General features: G+C 40.1%; 1 protein-coding gene across 4 annotated transcripts in view; it reads left to right on the forward strand.

Annotated features, from left to right (window-relative positions):
* The window catches only part of sqa (spaghetti-squash activator), a 39,080-nt gene continuing 22,710 nt past the window's right edge, over positions 1-16,370 (forward strand). For all 4 annotated transcript variants that reach the window (XM_065226900.1, XM_065226902.1, XM_065226903.1 and 1 more), the window contains exons 1-2: positions 1-314; positions 1,371-1,641. In XM_065226900.1, the coding sequence (XP_065082972.1) occupies positions 1,608-1,641 (34 nt within the window). In that variant the 5' untranslated portion in view covers positions 1-314; positions 1,371-1,607. The remainder of the gene's footprint in view (positions 315-1,370; positions 1,642-16,370) is intronic.

A 16,370-nucleotide genomic window follows, 5' to 3' on the forward strand; every position in this document is an offset into this window, starting at 1 on the left:
ATCATTCGATATTGTTGCCTGGCGGACGCAAACCACAGGAGCCCGAGAACTAGCGCGTGAAAAATAAGATGATCGCGAGTTTCGACGGTGGAAAATAGGAAATAAACGAAGAAGAATCTAAAGTGCAACTGTGTGATCTAGCGAGCGAGAAAGAGAAAGAGCGAAGAAAATTTTTGCTTCTCGTTTGGGGAAAAATCATACTTGCTATTATCGATATAGGAAAAAACCGGAATCTGTGGGCAACATTGCGATTAGTGGATCTACATAGCGGCGTTAAAAAGAGCCGAGAAGACTGGGTTTTCATCAATTGAAAAGTGCGTAATTTCTTTTATTGCAAGGATGTTTCGAAAGTGCACATTTTTTGGCGAAGAGAAAAAATGAAAAATTATGTTGATAGTGGTTGTAGAGCGAACGTTGTTGTGATTGTGAGAAATAAGAGATAATTGCGTAAAAAATGTGCACACCTCGTACAGACACAGCGCACGTGCACACGCACACACGCTTACGCTCCACAAGAGTGGAGTAGAGGAATTCACCAATTTCGCAAACGTTTATTTTCCCATCACCGTCTGTGCTTCGTGGGGAAGATCTTGCAGCGACGGTAACCGCAATACATGCCAGAATGCGAGAAGAAAGAACGATCACAGTGGAGATTTTAAAACGCAGCAGGCCACGTTGCGATTACTTCTTCTATGGGACAACGAAGAAACCTTAATCCATCTGTCCAATCTAACAGAAAATCCTTGGCTCACTAGATTTCTTGAATTTTCCTTATCCATAACGATTTCGATATCGCTACGCAGTTGGTCTAGCAAATGAAAAATTGTCTTTGATCCGTTCATCAGCAAACGGCAGCAGTGTTTGATTTGGTTTGGTGACTGGTGGTTACATCACCTAGGAACGAAAATCAATGTCACTACAACTGATCACGCCGAGTGTGTCCACCAAAATAATGCTAAAGGAATTTGTGTTGTTTAAAATTGGAATGACAGGAGCAAAGCATGTGTTTTCGAAGCTGTTCATTTTGGCTTGCCGCTGTTAGCTGGTCAAGCTGATATTTTGCGTGCAAAAATCAGTTCTACCCCAACGGTTTTCCGTTGTTTTTATTTCCAAAAATAAATACCCATCTATATGGGTATAAACGAAGACTTTCCAATTCATAATAAGGAGTGAAACTGCATTCCTATAGCAACTGCCCGAAACAATTGATTGTCACTGTTCCTATTATCATCTTACTCAGAACCACATTTCAACCCATCCCCAACGAAGCATAAACGGCGAAACAAAATGAAACTAGAAATCGAAGTTGGTGAATCATTTACTTCCTATCAGAACCCGGTAGATCTAACTTCAAACCCTTGATTCCACAGCCCAAATAAGTGCCAAACCAAGTCGTATAGAACCGGAAGTGAAGTGATAGCTTTAGTCCCGTACATAAACGCTACATAGTTACCGAGGCATTTCGACAAAGACCAGGACGTCGGTGGAAATATTTATATATTTTAGCACCTTCGTTCAGCGCCAAGGCAGCAGCAGCACCAGTTTTCAGTTTCGTCTGAAAAGAGATTAACAACAACAACAACAATAAAAACAAAACTCACGTAAAAATGATTCACGTGGACGAAACCGACCCCGTTGGTGGTAAGTTGTTTTAGAATTGTTTTTTTTTTGTATGCGTGACCCACCTCCGGGCTAACTAGATCATCATGGTCGCCATCGTCATCGTCGTCGTTATGACGATGGTAGTAGCTCACGGATTCTCTAGGGTAGCTAGACTCACTTTCCCTCCCTTCAACTCCGCCCGATCGTGTAGTTTGCGTTTTCATTTAGCATTTAGGCGAGAGTGTCTACAAGGTTTTTTTTTTCTCATCAACTTTTTCGTAAGTAGGTATGCTCCTGTGGAAAGCGAGTGAATAAACAAAAACAGCGCAAAATATTTCTGTCAAGTTTTCACTACCCAACTCATGCAGGCCGAAGACCGGCGGCGAAAGCGAACCATTCAAGTGGAATTTTAATTTATGATCTCGAACAGCACTAGCAGTCTACATATCGGTAATTGGAAAAGTACTGTGCGTCTCCACCAGACACCACCATTCTCTTCCTGGGACATCATTGCATTCGCAGTGATGCCGGGATGCAACGTAGAAAATCGGGGGGCTGGAGGCTACGGTTGGTTAGTAATAAGCACTTGACGTACAAGTAGGATTAGTGGTGCGTCAGAATATTTGGTTTATGAGGGCATGCAAACATTCCAGGTCGTCACGCTTCTCTGGCTATGTCTGTCGATTGGCACGTGGGTTGAATGGGGATAATGATCTTGTTTGATGATCCTCGGTCGACGATGAATGAAGAGTAGGCAACTTTTTCGGGTAAATTTCCATCAAATTGTGTAGTAGTTGCCATTTAAAAACAGGAGCAGCGAATTGAATGTGCTAACGGTATTACTTGTTGTTGAGCTGACGCAGTATTAGATTGAGGTCGTGTTTTACCGAGGTCGAAGTCAAGGTTCAATTTTGATATGCTAAACATTTTGCTTTTTTCATCATGATGGCAGGATGAAATATGGTATCACCAGCATACACTTTTCTATTATTTATATTGAGATAGATGTTTTATATTTGCTTCTAGTAAAAACTAACATTACGTATAATCCGAATTTATTTAATAAAAAACTACAAGGGACAGTCCTATGAGGTTGTACGCAATGGTGACGTAGAACTACGTGACCTTATATAATAAATGTTATTTGTTAACTGCAGCAGGAGCTTGCGTTTTGTGTAGGAATAGGAATTTGAGTGGAATTCTCTCTGTTTATACTCTTTAGTATGACTGATTGTCCTGAAAAGAACCTTTTGATATGAATTTTAGTTGGAACACGTTCAGAAATTTAACTCTTTTGGGCCGATGGTAGTACAGGCTTAAAGCCTTTGGAAGATGATGATGACGTGTAAGCAGCTGGATGAGCAAATCGGACCGGGCAATCCCATATTCTTCGTTTAAAGGCAAGAGTTTCGGCCCGTCTACTCCTGGACAGGGGTTGACCTGGTGGTTGGAAAGGCGCAGCGAAGGATACCTCAACTTCACTACGAAAAATGGGCACTCAGAAAAGTCTCGGCCAGGTTGCTTCAGGATTGGAAGCTTGATTGCTAACGTCTTGCTGGTTCCTTTTGCTGATCGTCGCGATGCTTCTACTTCCACACAGGGGTAGTTACTTTATTTGTTATGTGACTAAATGAGTGAAAATGAAAATTACATCAGATATTTTCGAATATGTCATTGAGGTTTAGTGTTTACCTACGGTTACTTGATGATTAAATAAAAAATAATTGCATGAAGTAGGGCACGGCTTGTTGGTTGTGAAGGTGCTACTACGAATGGGCACTTGGAAGAGTCTCGGCACGGCTGCTGCTGGACACGGGTTCTCAACAAGTTGGTAAATCTTAGCCTTTAGCAGGAAGACGCTTAACACTTTTTTCGGCGAATGTATGATCCTGTTTCACGTCATTGTTCTTCTCTATGCTTGTTCTGATAAATTAGTACTTTTATTTAATTTCTCTACTGCGCTAAATCAAACGAATAGAAATATGAAGGGACGTCGGTTACGCGCTCGAATAATTGAAAATTCGATAAATATTTAATCGAATAGCTGGACAAATCTTTACGATTAATCGTTAAACGAATGATTGGACTTTTAGGCATCCCTAGAAAATAGTACAATTTCATGTTTTTGGTGGTCCTTCGAAAATGTCTAACAGCAGAATTGCAACCAGCAAGTGTAACCCAAGAACCAAAAGCGGTGCGATGCTAGTTTTCATTGCTATGATGACTACTGAATTAAGGGATTAAAAAGCACCCCTCTGCTTTCAATTCTCTTCATCGATTTTCTCTTTTGATGACCATGGCTTCACTAACCTATTTCGCACTATTTCTACTATGCTCTTCTATCATCCAGAACAACAAACGTATCAATGAATGTGTTTGCCGTCGAGTTATTAACGAAACAGAAAGTCGATGAAGAGAATCGATCAAAATCACTTGCGGGGTGCAAGTTAGCAGGGGTTGCTTCCAAGTTTGGTTACAAGATTACAAATCTGGAAAGCATTTTGTGTGGTCGTTGGGGGCGTGTGTTTCTGAATATGGCGATGTTACGCAATTGAATCCTCCCTTTTCGCACACGCCCGAAGATCGGAGGAGAATGTCACTTCGACTTGTTTCGTTTACTAACGATTTTCTGATGACTGTGTTGGGGAAGCATCAATGCTACATCGACATGTTTCGTCTAGAGACGATTCTCTGATGACGGTGTTGGGGAAGCAGCATATGCATGCACGTAATTGGTGGATTTGTTAGGTATTTCGACGCTTTTGGACAATGCTTGAAATTTACCACTTTTCAATAGTTTCTTGTTGAAAATCAACAGTCGGATTGCTATTGATGCTTAAAAACATTTATGATCGATTGATGATAAAATGCTTGAAATTGGTGCAGGGGCAGCTGAGTTATTAACATTCAAAATCTTTCATAATTTCGTTACATTTTCCATTTCCGTTTTCACAAAGCGTACCCCCATATAGAAATCATAGACGTAGTCCTACGTCAAAAAATCATACTGTATCAAATCTCATATAAACTTCAAATGACCAATGCAGTCTAATGTTGCAACCAAATGAGCTAAAGGTTGTTTAGATCGATCAGCACCTGATTTGAAGTCGAATGAAAGGAGAAAAATTGGTAAATTTAACCACGCTACAATTAATTAATTTATCTTTATTAGGGAGGCTTTCAGCCTTGGGCTGGTTCGCCTTTAACCACGCTACATCCTGAGTGGAAAAAATCTCCAAATACATATTTTTTGAAAGTTGTAGCATTTCCAAAAGTTCATCAAAATTACTGAAATTTCAAACAGCACTATATTTTACATAACTTTGCTCATTTTGGGTCCGAACGTTGTCCAGTTCACTGCTGAAAAAGATCCTGTAGCAAGTACAAACCGAAACTGCTGAGATTTTTTTTTGGCAGCGATCGGATTATAAAAAAATTTGGATAACCCATTAAGCATGCATGATGACCGTACACAACCATTTTTTTATTGATGGAAACCAGCTAAATTTTTTCAGCGATTATTTTATAACAGAAGATTGCTGGAAAATCAGTGATTTCTTTACTGAAAATTATTGGGTTAATTTTGGTGAAGTTTCAGCAATTACGAGAAGCTTTTCTCGTTTTAATAAGGAAAACAATGCATCAAGTAGTTAGATAAATCACTAAAACCCTCTGAATGTGGTGTGATTGTATCATTGCGACCCGAACTCTATTCAGCTTTTTACGCTTCACGCTATTTCAAACTACCCAAAATGGATAAAGTAAGTTGGGAGTGACAAGTCGACAAATGAAAAACATCTTGGGCAACCCACTCTAAACCTCAGAGGAAGAGGAGACAATAGGGGGACTCTTATGAACCAACTTTCTGTCAAACGCGAACCAGCACCTGATTGGTCGGGCGAACGTATAGAAACGCGAGAATTTTTACAACAGCAAATTTATTTTCTTGTATTTTGCCAACCGACTATGTCGCCCATCATTAAATAGTTTTTGCACTGTCGTTTCCGCGAGAGAAGAAGAACACGTCAAAGACAAAAAGAAGCCAGTAGTCTCCTCTTCCTCTTAGCTCTAAACTTTAGTTCTGGTAATTAGGGGGCGACCCCGGCGTAGTGGTTAGCATTCATACCTCTCACGCCAAAGTCACGAGTTCAAATCTCACCCCCGGACAAGTCACGAATGACCCAAGAGCGTTAAAGTGACTATAATTCAAAAAAAAAAAAAAAAAAAAAAAAAAAAAAAAAAAAAAAAATAGTTCTGGTAAAAATTAAATATAACGTAGTTACCGGTTGCTACGAGGGGGACGACTCTATCTACGATGCAGGAAAGATTGTGTTTTGCTGTGACTAGCTGCGTGCACGCTGAGTAGATAGAAAGAAGATTGACGATGATTCTGAAGATTTCCTGCAAAAAGATGATGCGCGATGTAAGTAGATGCGAGAAATGAAAGAAGATTTTTCGAAGATTGATTCCCTAGTTGGAGATTTGTTAAGCATCTAAACTTGAGATTTAGATGTGTCGCCCCGCTCGGGTTGCTAGTGTAGTTGTTTGTTGTTGTTTGCTCCGTCAAGTCATTTCTAGACATTTGTTTCATATTTAATCAGGGACTCGACAAGGATCTGAATGGATAAATCCTTTGCATTAAACGGGGATGTGTCCTCCTCTGCTTCCGAAAAGATACCAAAATTTACCGATTCATTGTGTTAGTAGTAATAGTGCTAGAAGAAGTTGTACAAACTACATGGTGAAACTCGATCAATTCCTCGATCCAAAAGTTGGTCTATTGAAATACTTAAAAAAAATCCCAACTATATCGTAGCCAAATGTTAACCACTGCCAAACATGGCAACTTATTTCGGACTTATTTCAGACCAAAAAATCCCTTTCAGCTAGCGCACGTTAAGTCTAATCTAATCTAATCTAATACAAACGCAGCCAGTATGAGAAAGCATCCTGGAAAATGATTAGGTTAGATGAGGTCTAATAATTTTTCTTGTCTAATTGATGTTTACAGCATATCTGAGATATGATATAAACATCAATACGGCCAGGCCTACTGCGTTGTATTTGCCGCAAAGATGATTCTTGGTAATGAATGAGAACATTTCTTGAATCTACAGGGGTGGAAAGATGTGTGGACATACCGTACCAAACGCTCCAACTATGTGTAGATGTGTGTTATGTGTAAATATTTGTACAATATTGAAGAATCATAAAATAATGCAATGGAAGGATGTTACCGATTTTTTTCCTATGTTGGTAATGATTCTTTTGCGCTTAAAAGTTTCGTTGGATGCATCCGCTCCTTGTTTATCATGGGGTTTGGGATGCAGTTCCTCGTCATTGCTCGTGGTTATGTTTAGTGATGTGATAGAGATCATTTCTTTCACTAGAAACTACTACTCCTGGCTGATCCGCCAGCCTTGCATCGAGCTGGAACCGCAAGCAAGCAAATCAATTGCCTCCTCGCTCGAATCCTTCGTTGTGAATGGTTCCGATAGATACGCGCCCTTTTTGGCTTGCAGGCAGCAGCACTTTGCAGGAGAAAATTTGCACGTTCGATTTTAACCTACTTCCACTGGATATCACCGTTACCTATTGGACTTATTTTGTAACTTCCGGCTTCCGGCTTCGGGATCATTATGCACTTGTAACTAAACCCAAACGGACAGGATTCAACAGCGTAAGGGAGAACAGCCCATAATGCACCCCTGCGGTAAAATGCCCACTTATAGAAAAACAGCGATAACTTTTCCTCAGATGCATTTTCCGGGAAACGGATTGTGTTTGTTTTCAACTGGAGGTTTCACAAATAATTCTTGATCATAAAATCATATATTGGCCAACAGATTCCCTTGAAAATAGCATTTTGTGTAAAATATGACACAGTTGTTAAAATCGTCGACTGCAAATTAAGCTTTTAACAGCATGTATCGCAAAACATTGAACGAATTCACTTTCCGTATATTTTTTAGATGTTTTACTTCATGAATCACAGTTTAACAGTCTATTGAGACCTTATTTAATGTAACATAAAAGAACACGGCGAATGAGAACGACCCAAATTTGAGTTTAGTCAACTCATAAATCACATAAAGTGCAGGAACTCAGCGATGAGTAAATTTGCCTCATGTTTTCCCAGGATTTTCCGGGGAAAAATTCCTGAATTTGAGAAAAGTAAAGATTGGATTCACTCAGTCTATTGGTACTACTCCGAGACTGAATAAAATTTTCATCAATTTCCTCATTTTCCGGCAGATTTTTTAGGTTTTCCAAAGGAAACCATGAGAAAAATTTACTCATCGCTGAGTTCCTGCACTTTTGGCGCTTATGAGTGAACTAAACTCAAATTTGTACATTCTCATTCGCCGTGAATAATCATTTGAAATACCTCATCCCTACTTGCAGGGGTTATGGTTTGTCTATCATGCGGTGCATTTTACCCCAATGTTGTGGTGCGTTTTGGCCATTGTTGTCGTGCGTCTTGCCCCAATGTTATGGTGCATATTGCACCATGAATCAGGCGTTTTGCCCCGCTATCATTTTGGAACCAATTTATAAAATACCTTGAAAACCATGAAAATTCATCATTTTGTAGTTTGAAATCACTTGATCTTCGTAGAAAACATGGTAATGAACCATACACCATTACTTTCTTCTTGATTTTAGCTTCCATACGCCAGCAATTGACGATTTTGCTTAAACGGTGCGTTTTGCACCATCCTACCCTACATTAGAAAATTCAGCGGAGATCTGCTTTTTTGCAACGTTTCACGGCGGCGGCGAAGGAAGAAAAAACTCGGTTTGTTCACTCGCTGTAATCTTAAAAACTCTATCGATCGTGATTTTTTAAAATAACCAAACACCGCACTAATAAACACACGCGAAATGATTGAAAAAGTGTTCAGGTGTCCAAAATGCACCAGCTAAAGGACTAGAAAACTAAATTTTCAATAAACATCTCGGAAAATAAAGCAGCAGCAAATTCAAAACACGTCAGTTTCAATGCACGGCCTACCTCTATCTCTTCCAGCTAGCGCACGTGTAGTGTACTTTTGTTGCTCAAAATTAATTTCTCTTTCTACTGGAACATGACAAAAATCATTTGTACGGTCAATGGTATAACTAGAGGAAAAAACTTGGAGCGCAATGTTTGATTGTGCAGAATTTTTAAATTTTCCCAGGTATCCTAGATATTGATAAAAGTTTAGAGTAGGATGTTGTTAATTTGTCGACTTGTTATTTGCAATTTAGTTTGCCTATTTTTGGGTAGGTTCAGTTTTGACCAATCAGGGTTTATTCTACGCAAATATAAGTACTTTTGAAGAAGCATCCAGCCCACTATAAATTCTGAGTCACCTCCATTTAACATTAAACATTTGCCCAACTGGTAGGACAAAAGTTCGTGTCAGCAATGGGGTAAAAGTTCGCAAACTTTATGGCAGTTTTTGAGAAGTTTTTCCCCTACAAATCTTTAAATACCGCATCCATGATGGTGTGTAGGACAAAGAAATCACATGTTTGTGCCCAGATATTGGGAGTTATACCGAGAGTCGAAGTGACTTTTATCACTAGTGAAACGAAGTAAAATAAAAGTCAACTGAAACTAGCCTAGCCGATTTCAAACTGTTCAGTGAAGGGCCGTTTTGCTTCCTTTTTCCTTCCTTGGGCGTTTATTTTCTGCCACATATACAGTGAACCGAACGAAATTTTGGCGATTACTCTGGTTTTGGTCTGCATTGCGAGGAATGAATTACTGCTTCGGACAGGAAAATAAGGATTTGCGCTGTGGGGGAATCCAACTCAGTTTTCGAGAATAAAGCAAAAATTCTAGGTTGCGTTTCCAGATGCAAAAAAAAAAACAGTTTGTCAACAATAATGCTTTGACACATGCGCAAGGGAAGAGAAAGGTCAGTGTTGCCAGTAACTTTAAAGATTAAAGTTTCTTACCAAGGGTGCCAAATTGTGTCAATGAGAGTGCCCAGATGTGTCCAAGTTTGTTTTAGGCACACTGTGCGGAGTGACCAACCCCTTGGGTAAAGAAAAATTGCATAAAAACACACCATCACTTGGAAATGGGGGGCTTTACGTACTGATAAACGTCGCTAGAACTATTCCACATTCGCAGACAAGCCAAACGCGCACTCTTCTGCTTGTGGATTTGAGGACATCCCTCAAATCCCCTCATCCATCAATGCATGAGATAGGTAAAGGAGTGCGCATTTGATTAGTGTTGTCACATTAATGGCCCTTCACTCAATTTCAACTTCTGTTCAATATTCAAACTGCCGTACTCTAGCGGAACTATCAATCTATCGTCTTCAGAACTTTCTCTAGCTAATAAATTATCGCACTAAAAGCTTTAAAAGCTTCGTGTTGATATAAGTATAGCATTGCCTCCCAACTCTGAAAATCGTAATCTTCATGTGTTACAATAATCAGTTTCGACTTGGCAGTCTGGCAATCACTCAATCAGAACAAATTTATTTTGTAATTTGTCCCTACGTTTCGGCACTGATTAGGGCCTTCTTCAGGGGAAACTGAGGGGAATTTAATTTTTAAATGTGTTAGATTTTCATGTGTTAGTTTTCGAAAATACTTCAATTTTGTTGATGATGTTCTGAAATATTTTATGATATTGAGCATTTCCACGCAAAATGACGAATCTATCAGACGCGACTTTCCCCGATTTGCAGGAAACTTCGCACAATTGTTTGTTTTGTACAGTACGTTTCTGCTAAAATTCGGCTAATTTGAATCTTGCTAAAAAATCAATATGGCCTATTCGATATTATTTAACAAATCATAACTCCAAAACGTCGAGCCTCATTGGATGTTTATCTCGACGACTCGTGCTGACAAAATCTTATTTAAATAGCTATTTTAGACTTTCAAAATTCGATTGTTTTGAGTGTCCATCCTAAAAACTAACATGAGCCTTAACTAACGGCTTAACTATTGATTTCGATCTAACAAAGGTCAACTGTATGGTTCCGAAGTACGTTTTATTTTATTTATTTAAGTGTCAAGTGTAGCAGAGCTATAACTATTGAACGTTATACAGTGCAGGAAAAATGACAGATAATCGCAATATGTCTCGAAGAAAAACAAAACATAATTTCATTTACATGTCTGTAAATTTCGATTTGATACATTGAAAGGTGGAAAAGGTACAGAAGTGAGGAAGAGCTTTGAAAAACTTAAAATTTACAACAAAACAATTAAACATTGACTACAGAATTTAAAAAAAATCTATATCAGTTGGGACCAATTGTCTTCAAGAATGTGACCAATTTCATTTAAACTGCAATTATTTGGAATCAGTTTCTTCAAAAGTTTTGTAAATTTTCAATGACCAACAAGTTTTTTTTTAAATTTCCGTTAGATCTTGTACCAAGTTTCCTTTAAAAATTGTGACTATTTTCATTAAAAATAGTAAAAATATTTGTTCAAATGTCTGTCCATTTTTATTGGTAAGTGAGATCAACTACATTGGAAGTATTTTCGTTTCAATAGAAGCTGCGATAAGTTTCATTTGAAGATGTGTCCAACTTATATTGCAATTGAGTCCAATTTTGTAATTTTTTTTTCACTGTTTCCGAAATCAACTAATTGCTACATAAACAAACAGAGAAAAAACAACGATGTGATTTAACGGTAACGACTTTTAGCTCTTATGGTTAATCGAACAGATTTATGTCGTTTTCGATTTTGCTACACTACACCGGTGTAGTGTAAGCAGCAATAAGCGCGAGTCATTGACAGCTCATCATCATTTGTTTGTAAACAAAGATGCAACCGATATATACACCCTGAATTTTTTCGGTGTTCGCCGGTGTAGGTACACCCCAAAAACGAAAACGACATTAGTTGAATCAGCGGCACCGGTTGTGCCTCTCACCCCAAAAGGCCTGGGTTCAATCCCAGTCGGCACCGCCGGGATTTTCTGAGGTATAAAATCTATGATCCCGCCTTCCTTCGAAAGGGCAGTAAAGTCATTGGCCCCGGTCTATGAGTTGATGGGTCGATAGGTAGGGTCCAGGTGTGGGAGCTGCCTCCCTGGCGTTGGTAGCATTGGTGCTCAGTACGGAAAACAAGATCGACGGAAAACAAATCAAGAAAAAAAAATGATTTAGTTGACCAAAAACAAAATTTACTCTCAAAAAGCGTTAGTTTTATAATCTGTTACTCTTGATAATAGCCAGGTATCATCATAAGCCTGTCACACCTGATTACCTGATGTGATCATCTATTCTTCAGCATTAGAATTGTATTCTTTTGTACGCATTCCAGAAAATAGTTGGAATTGGTGATTTCATCACTGTCTAAGGGGTACATTGAAGCGGATGTAAATAATTACGTAAACTTCTCTAGAAACCATAACGGAAACATTGTTTCTAGAATTCATTCACATTAAAAGTTACCTGTGGCATTTCCATCAATTAGCCGCTCATTAGCCCCGATCACTTTGGGTAAAATCATGATGCACCTCTCATATAATTATCTCATCTATAATGCACCACAAGAGCCGTGAGGAATGCAGAAAACATGCCAAAAATTATTAGCCAACGACCGGGATGGGCAAATAACCAGCCAAACAGTTGACCAAAATAGTAACACGCTTCGATCAACCACGACAACCACCAATGACAGCAAGAAGTAGGAAGGCGACAAGTGACGAATTGACACCGCCATCAATGCTATGTCGATTCTAATCCAAACTCTGTTGTGTGTTTGCTTGTATGAGTGACCGCATCACGGTAGGTGGGTGGGTGAAATTCCAAGAAGACACTGTCTTCTTCGATGGAAAATGACTGCTGGCGGCGACGCTAGCTAAGATTATCAAGGAAATGATAGTCCGTAAATCGCGGGAGGGCCGGCATCGTTAAAAAGAGTTAATGTACCGCGATAGAAAAAAAAACATGAATTAATATTCCACAATTTTTACGACGTTCCGTATCCGCTTACAAAACAAAATTTGGTGGCGTCCTAAAAAAAAGGAAAAATATTTCTCACAAAGCTGGTGCCAAATTGCTGTCTCTTGTTGGGCAGTCCGGAATCTGCTGGACGACGGTTTACTTCGGAAAGAGACGTGCTAAAAATATGTCCATCCTATTTGTAGATCCGGAGACCAGCTTGTTCGCCCAGGCTCGTTTGGATGGAGGTTGGTTATCTGATTAATAACGCTACGGCAGCAGTTTGAGATCGACACCGATATTTCACCAATGCTAGTGCAGTGCGCTAGAGTATTTTTAATACCATGACCACCAGGAAAATGCTAATTAATCGTCAGACTACTTGGATCGCGAGGTAAAGCTAGAAGAGGAATGCGATGAAACATATTTTTATCCTAGCAAACCGTCGTCGCTTGGTCGATCGATCGTGTTTGGCGTTATACTATAGTAGAGAAACGCTTCGAGGTGTACCCGCGTGTTGGGCGGAGCTGGTCAATGTGTTCAATCGATCCCGGTTGTAGTCTATGCTCACTCACCCCGTCAGTTGTAACATGACGATTAACGAGTAAAAAACAGTGTATTTCGGTAAAAGTGCAAGGTCAAACTCTGGCCTTAGGTTCGCGTTTGCCCGTGTTGCCAGACATCTGCTCCGACAGTACATGTGGCTCTTAGACACCTTTTTTCACTTGCACCTTCCCTACACACATGTGAATCCCGTGTCAGATTCGATTTTTCTACTTCTGAATGATGCCACTAAGTTGGACGCTGCTAGCGAGAGGAAAACAAACTTGAAAATATGTTCCCCATCCTCAGCTACCCTGCTGTCGTCGCTCAACCAGAAGCCAAATCGATGAGTCGAGAAGCAGCAGTGTTGATAGAACTACACAAGAAAAAGATCGACGAGGGGAAAATGGACACTGTCTGCCAAAGGAAGAAACCAGTGGTCGCTAAAAATAAAAACCAGTGTGGTGAGACTTTGAAGCAGAAAAAAATACAAAGCGATAGACAATTTGTTTATAAGTAAAAATACCATATACCACCCCCCGTCAGTTGTCCGACGTGGACGTCTTTTCTTCACCGAAGCTGCCCCGTTGCTGACTTGTTTTTATGTCCTGTTGGTTGTGTTTAAAAGTAGTCTTGTTTGTTTTTATTTTCTGTGGACAATTAGGTTCGTTAGAGAAAAGTCGTTGAAGTAGGTCGTCTTTGTAATGGATTGCGAATTCCTGAGTGAGTGTTCAGGAATGAACATATTTAATTTAATTTAAGGGATTATCATTATCATCGAACCCTGAGCTGAAGGACAATATTATGTTCGGATCGGCCTTTACAGACAAGATTGACAGATTGAGACACAATTTCATCCCATCTAAGATGATACGGATCGATGACATTAAAATCGATCTACCTTTCTCATTTTTTGCAGGGAGCATGCATAAATGATGTAACATTTTAGGGGAAGGGGCAAGATATTTGCAGAGATTATGACCCATGACTAGGACCGTTGATAAATTACGTAGATATTTTTTTTAAATCTAGACCCCCCTCCCCATATGTAGACCATTGTCCACCCAACATTGTTAAAATTGGTTTGTACCGCAGTCAATCGCCTGTTATATGAAACATATGCACATGATGTAATAAATCCAACCTTACATTGGATGTATGAGAAATTTGTTATTTTACCTAAAAGCAATTAATTAATAATCAGTACTAATGTTCATGCTACTGGTCGGGATCGCTGGACACTTCATTGCTTCAGCGGCGATTGCTCCAAGTCAATCATGTTGCTTCATCAGCACTACTTCTGTCTAGACTAGAGGTAGTAAATTTGAATATTGAACGTGAATTTTAACTTTGATATTCCGGCCAAGGATGGACTAATTTAAAAACCTACTTTGACTGTACATGTTGCTGCTGGTTTGCTTGAATGAGTCTCAACCCAGGCTCACCGTTGATTCTTCACAGTGTTTTCCAGCTTTAAATTCGGGAAATTTTTCGGTCATGAACAATCGTAAATTTTACAGTTCGTGCCGTACGCGGCTGCTGACTGGATTTGTGGTATCAAGCAAGAAAAAAATGCCGAATTTTATGTCAACATTCGAACCTTTTGATAGTACTTGTCATACACTTATTCTAGGTGTTGCTATACTAACCCTATTAGTATGTGTTACCTGGGAGGGAGACCCTCTAAGTAACTCTAAGACTAGTAGATCCCAAAGAAACGTGCTCAACTTTTTGGCTCAGCTCTGGTACTATCTTCGGTCCCAAGCTAATCGATTCACCCCTCGAAACATAGGAAAATCCACGAACCCCTCATTTTATCTGTCAAACTTTCATAGCGAATCAAAACAAACATTGTGTAGTACTAGAATTATGACTAGAATGGGGTACGTTAATCGATTTGCTTGGGACCAATAGGCTAGTGCTTATCCTGTGGAAATAACATGATCTCCTATACCGAAGACATGTCGAAAGTTTCATCCAGATTGGAGAGAGCAGAGCTGAGTCGTTTGCTCATTTGGCAAAAGATTAGGCAAGCCAGGTTGCCATTTTAGGCCAGGCAAACAATGTTCGGAAACCACCGATTTTGAAACTGGTTAACTGGATGTGAGCCACTTCTCTATCTTCACGCTCTTCTGGAAAACATCTGAGAAAAAAAATAAACAGTTCGGTGCTTTATGCACTGGGATAACTGTGAAAAAATTATAGTTATATGCTGTTCAAAAATCGGGGAGAAAGCCGCAGCAACTGGCGATATCCGCATCTTGTTTCACGACGCCTGAGCGGGACAAGGATGAACCCAAGGATGCTGTGAAAGACGTGACTGGACAGTTGCTCACCGACCCCACTGACCAGTTGAAACGTTGGTTCGAGCACTTTGAACAACTTCTCGAAGTTTCAACGGTCAACCAACCATCAACATCTCGGCATGATCCGCCAAGGGTGAGGTGCGTTACTCGCGTCAACACTGAAGCTCCATCATTGCAGGAGATAGAAGCAGCCATCCAAAGAATGAAGTCCAACAAAGCCCCGGGGGTCGATCGCATATCAGCAGAGATTTTCAAAGCTGACCCCATGCTATCCTCACAAATGTTGCATCAACTATTCGTCAATATCTGGGACACCGCGACTTTTCCGGCCGACTGGATGCAGGCGTCTTGGTAAAAGTCCTCAAGAAGGGGGATCGAACTATATGCGAGAACTGGCGAGGCATCATGTTACTGAGTATTGTTCTCAAAGTTCTGTGTAAAGTTATCCTCAATCGGATACAGGAGAAGATCGACGCGACTCTCCGACGACAGCAGGCAGGATTCCGTGCTGGAAGATCCTGTGTGGACCATATTGTCACGCTCCGCATCATCTTGGAGCAGATCAATGAGTTCCAAGAGTCCCTGTACTTGGTATTCATTGACTACGAAAAAGCTTTCAACCGACTAAACCACGAAAACTTGTGGGGTACTCTGAGACGCAAGGGAGTCCCTGATAAGATCGTCAACCTCATCAAAGCGCAGTACGAGGCTTTCTCATGCAGAGTGTTGCACAACGGAGCTTTGTCTAACCCGATTCGGGTAATAGCGGGTGTGAGGCAAGGATGTTTATTATCGCCGCTATTGTTCCTCAACGTAATCGACGAGATCATGGTTGGAGCCGGACCTATTACTATGAAGCATCTCAACGACTTCGATTTGGCTGATGATGTTGCGTTATTAGCACAACGGCGCTCTGACATGCAGAGTAAGCTCGACGTCCTTGTGGAACGCTCCTCTGAAGCAGGTCTAACCATCAACGTTGGTCTTTATGACGTTGGATGTCAAC

This window comes from Ochlerotatus camptorhynchus, unplaced genomic scaffold (genome assembly GCF_037179485.1).
Source record: "Ochlerotatus camptorhynchus isolate MF236.1 unplaced genomic scaffold, CSIRO-AGI_Acam_v1.1 ptg000265l, whole genome shotgun sequence".
In the NCBI taxonomy this organism is placed as follows: Eukaryota; Metazoa; Arthropoda; class Insecta; order Diptera; family Culicidae; genus Ochlerotatus; species Ochlerotatus camptorhynchus.